Raw genomic sequence first — 14,427 nt, forward strand, 5'->3', positions numbered from 1 at the left:
CAAGGGGCACACCCAACACACTGTTGCCAGGATATTTAGCCAAATAGTGTCTTGTAAAGTTTCATATAAAAACTGGTGACACACTGGTCATGAATATCATTGCATGATGTACATATAGTTAGCATATAAAGAGTTGTGTGTGCTGGAAATATGTTCTTGCAACATGTTTTGGAGGCAGCTGATAAACAAGCCTGCCCTAGACAAAGGAATATGGATTTACCTGTCTGCGTGGATCAAGCTAACAGGTGGATGAGAAAACAGCATGGCTTGATTTCAATCAAAGGACAATAAAAGGACATTTGCATCTAAGGTAAACAAAGTGATCAAACCAATCAAAAAAAACAAATTGACCAGCTGATGAAGCAGAGGTTTTGCATCTGCACCTTGACGGGCAAACAGCAGGGGAGAGGAACTTCGCCTAGGCTTGCTTTTCAAATAATACATGTCAAAGGTTTTCTGGACTATAAAGGGAAGAAAAGGGACTCCTTTGTTATCCGTCACTTAAGGGACAAAAGGGGCTAGCGCTCTTGGAATCTGTGAAAGGTGGATTCCCCACTCGTGGGTTGAGGATGCTGAAAACTGACTCCCCCCTCAGATGAGCCACCAGGCTGGTGTGTATTCTGACTCTTTGGAGACAGCAGACTTGATAATTTCTGTGAGTGTCCTGTGATAGGAGCTGGATACTGCAGAGGAACACACTTCCAGAAGGTTTGGGAACTGGGATTCACTGAATGTAACCTGAAAGCGAAGGTTAAGACTGGCAGAGTTTCAAGGACTTTGATGATAAGGCTGACTGACTGGTGCGTGAGGGAGCTAACACAAAATTCAAGCTCCAGTAAATCTCTCTCTTGCTGACACAGAGGGCTAACAAATTGGCTTTTGGTTCTGGCCTCCATGAGAAAGCGTCTCACACACCCAACAATAAAAAGAAATACAGAGTGTTGGTAAATTTACAAATCAAAACACCACCAGTTAACACTTATATAGCACATTATAAATTCAAGTGCTATACAAACATTTACTAATAGGTGATAATATCAAAGGAAATACTCATCAATGAAGAGCTATGTCTATTGCTCCCACTAAATGTTTGTGCACAAAAGAGAACTTGCACATGCAAATAGGCAGCTGTCTGCACAATTACCTGCTTTGCATATGCAAATTGTAATTTGCATATATATATATATATATATATATATATATATATATATATATATATATATATATATATATATGTAATATAGGCAGATTTTGCAAGGCAGTTTTAGAGGCTGCTTTGCAAATCTGGCCCAGAAACCCAGGTAAATAAATGCTGTGGCAGTAACATTTAGGAAACTGATATGAAGAAAAATCTAATCAAAGTCCACATTAAGAAAAATAAAATCCCCTATGTGGCTAAAATCCCTGATGAATCTCTCATTTCCTTTGCTGAGATACAGACGGCCTTCTTATCCTCAAACACATTGCAACAAGATGATGGGAAGAAAAAAATAATCATCCTGGCCTCCATAGAGAGGTCTAAGGATAAAGCAGTTTGTGTTCCAGGTTCATACTTTTATCCTCACTCCAACAACTATCAAATCACATTTCTTCCAAGATGTCAATGGACTTAAATCCAGACAGAATAAAATGTTAAGATCTAGCTAGGGACTAATGTTCAAAGTTGCTGATTGCCTACAACTCCAACGGAAATCAAGAGAGCTGTGAGTACTTGGTATTGCTGAAAATCAGCCTCTAGGTTCAGATTTCTATGCTAATTTCAACTTTATCACCCATTGCAAGAAAAGTCAGTTATGCAAGTATTAGACTCAATGGTGACAGCTGAAAATAGGTTTATGAAACTCACATGTAATGGTGTGTTCAGTGCTAGTTTACAGCTGCAGGTAAAGGACATAGTATCTGACTCAGAGCAGGTTATGTAAAGCCTATGTCACGGAACCTCCACTATTGGTCTTTAACACTGTTGTCGAACTGGGCTTTCTAGGGATGCCAAGCTCCATGGTACACTGAAGAAGGAATTATAGTAATCCATCTCCAACACCTTCATAATCTACTGGAAAGAAAATATTTCAGCTTATCCTATCTCCATGGCTTTGGGGACTATCATGAACCCAGGCCATCCTGGGTGCAACTCCATTGGCTTCAGTGACAATGCGCCAGAGATAAATTAGGCCCAATATATTTTAATCTAAATTTATTTTCCAGGTCATTGGTTTGATCCTTCAGTGCCTTACAGTTCTTCATATTCTCAATTGACACAGCACTGTGTTCATAGACTGTTTTCACCTTATCTTCAATTTTTTTCTTAGCATATTGATCTCTGACATTGAAGTCCTACTTAAGTAGGACTTCACTTAAGTCCTACTCTATCATAATGGCTTGAATTGCACCTTAGCATTTACCCATTTCGCCTCAGGCCATACCTATGATTTGAAACCTAAACAAACTGACCAAACATTGACCTATTAGAAGCCATATAAAATAGAGGATCCGTTGCAAAGCTGAATGTACTTCTGGCTTTGTAATATCTTTGCATTTGCAAGAAACATTTGAAAATATACTATGGACCCTTTCTCTCATCAAACCAAAGACACAAATCTTTTAAAAGAATAATGATTAAAGCAGTTCAAAATGTTTCATTTGAAACTTTTTTCCCCATGAAAATGGCCTTTTTGGAAATGACTGGACTTTGAAATCTCTGCAAATGTTACTGCCTGGAAGAGATTTTCTTTTGCTGCTTTTAGCAGAGGGTAAAATGAGATACCACCACCACCACCATTATATAATCACATATATACACTTCAGCCTGTATCAAGTCACCTTAAAAGGATAGGCAAAAATAGCTTGGAATGCTGGATTTTATTACATAAACCACTTTACTTTGCAGGGGTTAACAGTCTAGATTAGCTGCTTATGTAACAAAGTGAGAAAAATGTAAATATATACATGCTGAAAAATAGTGCTACAGGGCAGCTTTTGTGTACCAGTGTCTGTCAGATTAGTTTCTCAATATCATTTGCTACCGATATCATCTAACAATAAAACATGCTGCAAAATATAGAATTTGCTATGTAAATTCCATGGATGTTCAAAAGGAGCCTCTTTCACCACATTAGCTGTAAACTAAAGTCACCGTTGGAAAGATATTCACTTTATAGCAATTAGATGAGTTGCTTTGAGCTACTTTGTTGCCAATGGTAACTGTCTACGGGCCTGATCTTGCAGCCATTACTCACTTGAGCGTTCCCTGCAGTAGCCAAAACCACTGAATCCACAGGGACTACTCCCACAAATAAGGTTTGTTTCTTATCACTTTGTTTGGTTCTGTGATAAACAGGATGAAGTATCTTTGCATTTCAAAGGCAGATGCAAAAGCTCAGTGTTAGACAGGCTGACGGTTTTACAGATACGTGGTTGCCTCTCTGCTTTCCCTTTCTTTAGCTTGTGCTACGGCTACATTGATGCACTGAAGCCACTCTTCAGCATTCTTCTCGTCTTTGGCCTTGAAAACATAGGTCTTATTGTTGGTGAAGATTTCAAAGGCCCGAGGAAGGCTGCGGTCCCTGCGCTTCTTGGCCACAACTTTTACACTCTGTACCTTACTGAGTTCAATGGGGCAGTCGTCTGGATCATCCTTCTGAAACACAGGAGGTGGGGGAGGGAGCACAACGGTCAGTTCAGAGGGAAAACTTTTGTTGATCCTACAAAGTAGCTTTAGACTGTGCAACCCTTACTCACTTTGGGGAGCACTGAGGCTGGGATTTGCAAAAGACCCTAAAGGAGTTCAGTACCTAACTCCCATTGAATTTCAACAGGATTTGGGTGCCACATTCCCTTAGATAATCCTGCCTCAATCACGTAACTAATCCAATTAGGGCTACTTGTGCAAGGATTGCACAGTAACCCATGAGCTTTCCTCCCTTAGCATTGGCACATGTTACTCCCACCCTTTTGCAAAGGATTGACATCCGCCCCCAATATAGGATTGTGATTATGCCCCCTCCCAATCCCCACCCCCCAATGTTAATGGTTGTGAAAGGTGCCTGAAGGACACACAGGGAAACTGAAGTGCTCCATGAATTCATAACCCAGACAGCAACAGTGCCCACTTCCCTACACTGCCCTGTGGATGTGCCTCGCTCTGCCCTGGAGGGACCAGGAGGAGCAAAGGCTCTATGCATATTCAGTTGCTGAGCTCTCTATCCAGCCATTTGCTCTGCTGAGACTGCCAATGGTTCTTTATACATTCAATGCACGTTGCAAACATTAATTGGTTCATCTCTCAATCATATAACTGTGAGGTTGTGTGTTGTAAATATTTTGGCAAAATGTTGGAAATAAATGTCCCTAATAAGTTTATTACGGTTGACTGTTTCCACACACTGGGGGGGGGGAGAAGAGGGGCAGATTTATGTGAATATGTTTAAGGATTGTACAGCTCACAAAGCCCTGAATATGTTCGTTGTATACATATGAATAGGTCAATGAAATAGTAGCACCATTTTATAAGTGGGGAAAATAAGGTAGGGAGAGGTAAGTTCTCCTAACTGATGGAAAACCCGCAGGAGGCATGGAGAGTCCTAGCTAGCATCCTCTCAGGGATGAGGGATTTATGAGCTCAGGGAATAGGCAGGGATTGTGGCCTTCTAACAAGGAATCAGTCCCCAACCCAAGAGATGTTGTGGCATCAGCATGGAGTGCTTGTTCCTCATCCACCCAAGCATGGCTCGCTCGGGAGCTGTGTTGCCACTGCCTGAACTTCATCCCTTCTTCTAGCCAGGTAGAGGCTGGTGCACGGGGTTAATGTTGTGATGAGCACCATTAATTCCCACTGAATGGCCAGGGGGCAGTGGCAGGCAGAATAGCTGTACCCTCAATGTAGACCCTTTAAATCAGACCAGAGGGAATCCATGGAATTTACTCAGGCACCACACTGGGACCAAAGGCTGTGGAGATGAATCATCCATTTTTCCATGGTGTCCCAGGCGATGCAAACCAGTGATAGACCTGAAACAAAATCCTGGATCTGAACACCAATGAACCTTGTGGGAGTTCAAATCCAAACTTGGATGTTCAAGCCCATATCTACACAAACTAGCATTTGTTCTTATTATAAGCTACACATTAACACTAGATGTGACCTCAGGCTGCTAAGGAGAGTTGGCGTTTAGTACCTCAGGGAGATTTTTGTGTATGGGACCCACTGTAGTTTTCATGGACGCTGAGAGCAATGCATCTGTCCTTCTCAGATTCTGGCTTTCCTTTGCCTCCCTTTCACCCACTGGCCATATAATTGTTTGCACAGAGCAAATATTGTTAGCATGGTTAATTTTAAAGGGGAAAGGGTAGTGACAGGCCTACAGGAATACCCAGGCACAGCCAGCTGGCTATTTCACAATACGTCTTCTGTGTCTGGTTTATATTTTCAAATCTGCAGTGAGGTAAAGGGAGAACATCCACATAATACTACTCCTTGTTTAACAGTTCAGGAGAAAGGGGGATGGGGTAGGATTTTAGTACTAAACCAGATACAACTACCTTCCAGTTCCAATAACTAGAATAAACACCACATACAGCTGGACGTGGATACGTAAAACTGACTTAACTAGCCATTACCTATGACTGCACAGCTTAATAGTATATACTCTATTGTAAACTGATGCATAGATCACCTTGATGATCTGATCTGGGAAGGCCCATTTACTCCCTGGACATACAGGTGCGGAGGGCATGCAGGACTGGAACCCTCACTGTGTGGGGTGGTGAAAAGCCCAGCAAAATCTTTATTTTCTCCTATTTTAAAATTTTGATTTGGAATGATTTTGTATTCAAATCTAAAAGATTTCTAAAATAAAAAAGACAATAAAGCTGGGTATTGGTAGCATGTCAAATCATGTAGTTAGGCCAGTCCTCACAACCGCAGCTGTGTCTATCAGCTCATTAGCTACTTCACCAGTGCTGATGTTCATTTCTGTTTTAAAAATCTCAGGCCCAGCACTACAGTTTGATGGGTGCTATGTAGCATGCATTCTCCATGAGCAGACCATCTACGCAAACATGCATTACTAAAACAGCACCTTTTCTATGTGTTTCTCCGATATCTCCAAGCAGTGGGAACTAAACTGGTGTTTTCCACAAAATGCATAGTGCTAAGTAACAGGATAAGGCTGTTCCCATCTGTTCGTTGTTCCCATTGTGGGAATAACATACAAGACAGTGTCATACGCTGCCAGATCTAGCTTTGGGACATGAGATCTCCTACCTCTTAGGGTGGACACCAATAGCACAGCCAGACCGCCCCCTCCCCAACCCTTTGGTTCATGATGCATTTCACTGAGGTTGCACCAGCTGGATTTGAGAATCTTAACTCAGACTCTCAAAGGGGAAAGCAGTGGACGTGTTATTTCTTGACTTTAGCAAAGCTTTTGATACGGTCTGCCACAGTATTCTTGCCAGCAAGTTAAAGAAGTATGTGCTGGATGACTGCACTATAAGGTGGATAGAAAGCTGGCTAGATCATCGGGCTCAACAGGTAGTGATCAATGGCTCCATGTCCAGTTGGCAGCTGGTATCTAGCGGACTGCCCCAAGGGTCGGTCCTGGGGCCGGTCTTGTTCAATATCTTCATTAATGATCTGGAGGATGGTGTGGACTGCACCCTCAGCAAGTTTGCAGATGACACTAAACTGGGAGGAGCGGTAGATACGCTGGAGGGTAGGGATAGGATACAGAGGGACCTAGACAAATTAGAGGATTGGGTCAAAAGAAATCTGATGAGGTTCAACAAGGACAAGTGCAGAATCCTGCACTTAGGACGGAAGAATCCCATGCACTGCTAAAGACTAGGGACCGAGTGGCTAGGCAGCAGTTCTGCAGAAAAGGACCTAGAGGATACACTGGACGAGAAGCTGGATATGAGTCAACAGTGTGCCCTTGTTGCCAAGAAGGCTAACGGCATTTTGGGCTGTATAAGTAGGAGCATTGCCAGCAGATCAAGGGACATGATCATTCCCCTCTACTCGGCATTGGTGAGGCCTCATCTGTTTTGGGCCCCACACTATAAGAAGGATATGAAAAAATTGAAGAGAGTCTGGCGGAGGGCAACAAAAATGATTAGGGGGCTGGAGCACATGACTTATGAGGAAAGGCTGAGGGAACTGGGATTATTTAGTCTGCAGAAGAGAAGAATGAGGGGGGATTTGATAGCTGCTTTCAACTACCTGAAAGGGGGTTCAAAAGAGGATGGATCTAGACTGTTCTCAGTGGTAGCAGATGACAGAACAAGGAGTAATGGTCTCAAGTTGCAGTGGGGGAGGTTTAGGTTGGATATTAGGAAAACCTTTTTCACTAGGAGGGTGGTGAAGCACTGGAATGCGTTACCCAGGGAGTGGTGGAATCTCCTTCCTTAGAGGTTTTCAAGGTCAGGCTTAACAAAGCCCTGGCTGGGATGATTTAGTTGGGGATTGGTCCTGCTTTGAGCAGGGGGTTGGAATAGATGACCTCCTGAGGTCCCTTCCAACACTGATATTCTATGAATCTATGATTCAGACATCAGTTACGTGAAGCACTCTCATGAAATTTATATATTCGATTCCTTGTAACCCCTGTCTCCCGCTCCAGCCCCACTTGCAGGTGCATGCAGTCAAATACTTTGACATTCCAAAATATCCAGCTCCCCAAATATGGCCAACACTCATGCTAGTCAGCCAATTATTCTATTTGCCCATCACTATTATAGACACCCTTGCAATCAGGGGACAACTATAAAAGTCTGCAATACCCATTCTCTCTCTAGAGATAGCCCTTCCAGAACTGAGTTGAGCCACACTGGTGAGGCTGTGCAGGGAAGCTTTCAATGCCATTTCTCATGCTATACCCATGCTGAGGTTAAAGACAGGCCTCGAGTCTCTAGGGATATCAATCCAGTACCTTTGTCTAGCTCTAATTTCAGCAACAATATAAAAGTAACAGGATATAACATAAATACTTGAAAAATATGCTTGCCTGAATACAGCTACTGTACCTTAAACCTGCCTAGTACTGTGCATCACCATTACAAACAGTTAAAACAGCTCAAAATTCTTGATTTTACCAGTTAAAAAGAAGTAAATTAATCTGTATGAAATATACAGCTGAGAAGAAACTGCCATTCAACAACCTGATCTGCCACCTTCCTCTGCCTGCCAAACAATATACATTTCTTGCATTAACAAAAGAGAGCAGCAGTAAAACAATCTTAGGGGGTTGATTTTCATCCGATAATCACATCCCATGGGAATTAGAGGCATTTTTATGTGCCTGTTGCTTTATTAGTGTAGGACATCTAATTAACTTCCATTACATCAAATAATTTTTTTATAGGCCAATCAACTTGTGAGGAAGTTGACAATTATTCTGGCAAATTTAAAAAAGTAAACATCAAGCAATAGTAAAATAGACTGGTCATAAAAGTACAGATTAATTTTTCTTTAAAACCCAACCAGCACATTAGGAAATCACTAGAAGTGCAGTTCTTTTATGAATTAGCCCCTTTCTGATGGACTGCATTTGCCCAAGAAAGGCACAAGTGCATCACAGACACAACTTTGTACTGCCTCCATGAAAGGAAGGGGCTCAAGCAACCATTTTAGAGTTTAGAGTGCTTGATTTTGTTTATAGATGGTAATAAAAGCTCTTTAGAAGCAAAATTAAGCTTTAGGGTCAAAATTTCAGCCAGGCTCTGATAAGAGGCTTCTGTTATCTTGGAACCTCTCTGGAAACAAAAAAGACCATTTTGCAAAGTATTTGGTAATGCCAATTGCTAAGGGATGAAGAAAGTAATTTTCCACTCAGAGTGTCTAATAAATCAGAAGCACTGACATTAATTTTGCAGTATTAGATACACTGGGCCAAATTTCTCTCTCACTTCTTCTGGTATAAATCCACTGAAATTTCAGAATAGATACTCTGTATTTATACACTGGGACAAGTGAGAGCAGAATTTAGCCCTTTATTGGGAGAAACAGAGAACTCTTGCATTAGTATCCCACTTTCAGCAATACTTTGTATTTCCTTTCTGGTGATGATTAGAATGCTATAATGTCAGTATGGATTATTCAGTTAAACAAGAGAAGTAGTCCAAGATTTTTTTTTTTTTTAAAGAGAATAGTGGTTTTGTTTTGAGTACCCAGCTTGAAATATCTTAGAGGGCCCTGATTTTCAGAAAGTGCTGAGCACCTGTCCTCTGAAAATCAAACCCCTTTAAAGTCTGTCAAGTTTGGCACCCAAAATCACTGATCACTTTTGAGACTCTAAGATGGAATTAATACTTTCCTTGCTGTTGTACTCCAGGCTTTTTGCAAACGGTTGCTTTTTTACCTGTGCAGAATTCAGTTTCACTGTTGCTTATCCATACATTTACTTGAACAACAAAATTAAGAATTGCTAACCAGGACTGAAAGGCATTTAGGTATTTTTATTTTTCAACTCAGTGCAATTTCTTAAGGCATAGGTGGATTAGTGACACAATAGCCTGGTACTAAATTAAACCTTCACCTTTGGAGGCTCTCTTAGTCATAGGTCACCAACTAAGGGAATCTGAAAAGATTTTAAGAGCTGGTGGGCACAATCTATCTGTGTTACATGGGTGCAACTTCCCTTGAAGCCAACGGAAGTTGCATCTTTTTATCTGAGAGCAGAACTGGACCCTAAGTATGCAGGGTGGGAGTTTCAAAAGTGCTCAGCATTTGCCTAACTGTTGCCACTGACTTCAAAAAGAAGAGCATTAGGCCAAAGCCGAGGGCCTTTGAAAATCCCACCCTTTGTCTCCACAGGAAGAGGCATAAATCCTCCTACAGCATACACAAGCTTAGCCAACAAACCATTGGCTGAAATTAGCTATGTAGTGTGAGAGGAATATGGAATAATCATAGTCTTGAAAAGCCCAAGGGAGAGGGTAATGCTGGGGAGGGAAATGAGCAAACCAAAGTGATGTTCTAACTTACAGATTTTCCTTTGCGAAACAGAAGCTGATTGCCAGCGAGAGTGAAATAGCGAGTTTTCCATCTTTTGATAAACTTCCATCTCACTTGCTTTTCTTTCAGCTTGCCTTCAATCAGAGGTTGTCCATCTTGATTTACAACTAGTGAGGAAAAATATAATGAGGAAGTTATTCATTTCCTCTCTCTTATCTCAGAAGGAAGCACAATTTTTCCTCCAAACCAAAAATCAGTTTTGCAATGTTGCTGTATAAACCACAAGACCACATTTCCCTTCTGCCTCAAAATATTCAGCCATGATTGAAGAATGGTGCTGCAGTCCCCTACTCATGAAGGATCCATTTTGAATAGTAGGTCTCATAGAGCGGACGATCTATACAGTTCCCTCTCCCCTTCATTTTTTCTTCTCCTAACTCTTACTACTGCATAGTCATCCCCCCTACTTCCTATTTCTACCCAACTTATTATCCAACCTCACAATATTTATTCATAATCTTGTACAACGAAGCATACGCTTAACAGAATAACCAACAAATAATCCACCAAGATGCACCCAGAATGACAAAAGCAAACTCATGACCCTGTAAGATTGATCTTTGCCCTCTTCTCCCCCAAATGACACCTATGCTCTGTTTTCTCCTATTCAACGTTGTCATCGTATCACCAACAGTATTTAACTCCCCTGCAAATTACATCTTCACATAACATGTATTTAAAAGATCAGTTTAAAAATGCTTGGAGTCTGAAGTGAGAAATGCTACCTGCACTGGCCCAATCACGCCTTATGAAAAGTCCCATGGAATCTGATAGAGGATAACAACTTTCTAGGTTTATATTCCTGCTATAGAATGCTATGGGATGAATTGAAAATCCACACAAAGGATAACATTCACTATTAAATTCAAATCATTTTTATTTTTTAGAGTCATTTCCACAGAGCCAATTAAAGGCCAGGACTAGGATTTTCAAAGGGACCTAAGGGAGTTAGGTACCTAAACCCCATTGGAAGTTAGCTCCTATCTTCCTTAGGTCCCTTAGAAAATCCCAATCCAAAAATAAGATATTAGGCACAATCTTGGTGAAAGGGTGGTACATGAGCTACACCTGGCCAGGAGTGACTCAGACACACCCAAATCACAGTTCCTTCCCTGCTGTCTTCTTGCTTTGCGGGGAAGAGTTTGGGGAAAGAGTTGTTTGCTACTCACTTCCTCTACTGCTTATGTAGTTCAAGTCACAGCCTACCCCTACATTTTTAAGAGAACCCTATTGGTTTAATCATCATTAACTTCTTTAGGTCCTTCCATAAGGGAGGCCACAAAGTTATTTAATATTAACATAAAATGCTGTGAAAAATAATCCTCACACTTTGGACAAACCAAGAATTACCTAGGTCCTGCTCCTACTTATGTGCAGCCAAATCTCACAGCACCAATGTTGGTAATGTTGGTAAAACAATACAATTATTCGTAATGTGATATTTTCTATCACTTACATCTGCCTAAAATAATACAATTATTCCAATGCCTGGAACACAACTGCTGGAGCAGTGCAACACAAGACAGACCCTGGACATCCAATGTTGACCTTTCTCCCTCAATAACAGTTTGGCACTTAACTACTTCCAACCCCACTGCTAAGTGTGGACTTATCATTTCATGACCAAGGATTTAGAGTTTCAGAAAGGTGGTTTGTATAGATTTTTTTTAAAAAACAGACACATTCTCACCTCTCAAATGGAACTCATTAAGGGGAAGTAAATAAAGCTGGACATTAAGGTAGAGCATGTGAAGTCTTTTTAATAGATGCATAGATTTTAAGGCCAGAGAGGAGCAGTATCATCACCTGCCTAAGCTTATTTTTATATTCTATATAAATATAACATTATATGAGTAAAGTGCCCTAATGCTTCCAGGAATAATAGACAGAGTGTATATTCAATAAAAAGAGGGGTGCCGTTGGCTGCTCCATCTTCAACTCAGCTGTTTTCCAGACCAGTGCATCCTCTATATTGAACCATGGTGTGCACAAAAGGCTACTTGTTATGGTTGTCAATCCAGATTACTTTTAAGGGAAACAACCAAAGAAAGAAAGAACATACCGTATATACTCGTTCATAAGCCGAAAATTTTTGGTAAAAAAGTGACGCATCAAAGAGCGGGGCTTGGCTTATAAACGGGTCTACACCAAAATTTGATGATTTTAAATTCTATGGAATCATTGAATTGAATATCTAATACATTGTCGTGTTGTTTACCTGGAGTGTCTGCAAGCATGGAGCCCCTCGGCTCCCTGTAGCCGTGGTTCGCCGTTCCCAGCCAATGGGAGCTGTGGGAAGTGGTGCACCACTTCCTGCAGCTCCCATTGGCTGGGAACGGCAAACCACAGACAGCTGAGGGGCTCCGTGCCTGCAGATGCTCCAAGTAAACAAAACGTCCCGACCTGCCAGCAGCTTACCCTGATGGGCCGGGAGCAAAAGTTTTCCAACCCCTGAAATGTAGGGTCAGCTTATGAAAGTGTCATACAGTTTTTGCTATTTTTACCTAACCATCTTGGGTGGTCGGCTTATAAACGAACGGGCTAATGAACGAGTATATATGGTATATAAAGTTTCTAGTGAGGGAAATATATGTTTCCTCTCCATCACAATGGTTTCATTATCTATGTTTAAAAAATCACTTTGATGATTTAAAGCGCGGCATGGGTGTTAAAGATTATTATTTGCTTCAAAGTGCCTCAGATTCTCATTTATAAATGTGCCTATATTTATAAGGCCATATATATCCTTCACCCTCTGCCCACAATGTCCATAGAGGTTATATGTCCATTGACTGTAACAGGCTGAATATCAGTGGGAGATGTGCAGGATTTGACATGGCTTTCAGACAGTAGACACACAAAGAGTAACGTTCTAACACAAAAACCAAATGAATGAATGAACAATCCACCCCGACTTAAAAAACAGCTAGCCCGGGTGTTATAATGAGTTACTGCTTGCCATTCTAAAGCACACCTAGCTACATTATGACTCTAGGCACAGCCCTGAGCAAAGGGTGGTGTTTCAACAGCATCACCTCAGGAACAGCCCCAGTAGGGCCTGTGCATCACAGGCACACCTCAGAGTCACAGTTCCTTCCCTGATGCCACCCTTGCTCAGGGTAGAGGAGGGGGAAATGGCAATAATTTGCTGCTGTCTTATACCAGTGGCAAGTTATGACTGTCACTCTGCCACACTGGTTTCGCTGACCACTGGCCAGTGTTTACGGAGAAAAAGATAACGTTCAACCCATTCCTCACCCCTTTCTGCCCACCTACTCCAGGATGTGGGTGGGTGGGGGGGAGGGAGTCAGTGGGTGTAGAGTCCCTTTTTACTTGTATGTATAAGGACCCATTGTCTAGGTAGCCCATGTTGGTGTGTCAGGGGAATTCTTACTCCCCTACGCTCCCTTGCATGGATGCATAGTCAGAGTCACCATCTAGCCCACAGAAAATAGACATGGCAACTCTGAGGACATCCTTTGGAGTTTCTGAGAAGGCATAACTCTATATCTATACAACTCTATTTACTACTCACTGTCTGGTTCCTGAAAGACAAATAAAACGTTAAAAATGTTATTCTTTAGAATTAGCCCAAGAATGGATATTTTTCTCCAGCACTGCTAATGTTGTCTGAGGGGGTTCCCTCCCCTTGCACTCCAGCTGCTGTGAGGTGGGGTTTTCTTGTTGTATTATTGTAATTGCTTTATGAAAGGCTCTAAAGGAAGTGAATAGCAAACAACTATTTCCCCAAACTCTTCCCCCACAAAGCAAGATACAGCTGTGCTTTTAAGCTGTATATAGATATGGATTATATGCACACTCTATATAGTGTGTGAATGTATGAATAAAAACCTTCTACCTTCTTTTTAAACCTTGTACATTCTCAGTTTAAACTGACAAGATAAATGTTAGGCTTCCTTTCATCAGTGAAAAAAAAAAGATCCATTCCAGATTATCCTATTTAGTAAATAATGAGGCAAAGTGTTTTAGGACACAAATAACAAAAATCTGGGTGCCAAATTTCTACTCACGCATGAAGAGCTAACTGTATGTCTCTGTGGTTAAAACTGTTTCTTTCTCATTGCTCACCCCAATGCTCCACATTCCTCAACTATACTTTGCATCTCTTTGTGTCAGGTCATGTTATGTTGAATTCTTTCATGTCATATTTGATGTGTTGTGAGACACGACCTGACACAAGACAAAGTGAAACAAAAAGCCTTTCCTCCCTGCTGCATAACCTTGTCATTGCAAATATATGTAAATGTTTATGCAGAAAAACTTTGTTTGCTTCTGCACTCAGGTCATCTGAAGTTCTCTAGATTAATGGTGTCACATTTTTTAATTTACACCTTTGTAATAGCCCTTAACTTTATTACAGATGCACACACACACACTCACTTTTGTACTGCAAA

The 14,427-nt window shown here is 41.2% G+C and overlaps 1 protein-coding gene across 2 annotated transcripts in view; it reads right to left on the reverse strand.

Moving 5' to 3' along the window:
• Window positions 1-3,400: 3,400 nt before the first annotated feature.
• The window catches only part of VEPH1 (ventricular zone expressed PH domain containing 1), a 139,802-nt gene continuing 128,775 nt past the window's right edge, over window positions 3,401-14,427 (reverse strand). For both annotated transcript variants that reach the window (XM_065411151.1, XM_065411150.1), the window contains 2 exons: window positions 9,983-10,119; window positions 3,401-3,637 (listed from right to left, as the gene is read on the reverse strand). In XM_065411151.1, coding sequence (XP_065267223.1) covers window positions 3,401-3,637; window positions 9,983-10,119 — 374 coding nt within the window. The remainder of the gene's footprint in view (window positions 3,638-9,982; window positions 10,120-14,427) is intronic.

Source organism: Emys orbicularis, chromosome 9 (genome assembly GCF_028017835.1).
Source record: "Emys orbicularis isolate rEmyOrb1 chromosome 9, rEmyOrb1.hap1, whole genome shotgun sequence".
Classification (NCBI taxonomy): domain Eukaryota; kingdom Metazoa; phylum Chordata; order Testudines; family Emydidae; genus Emys; species Emys orbicularis.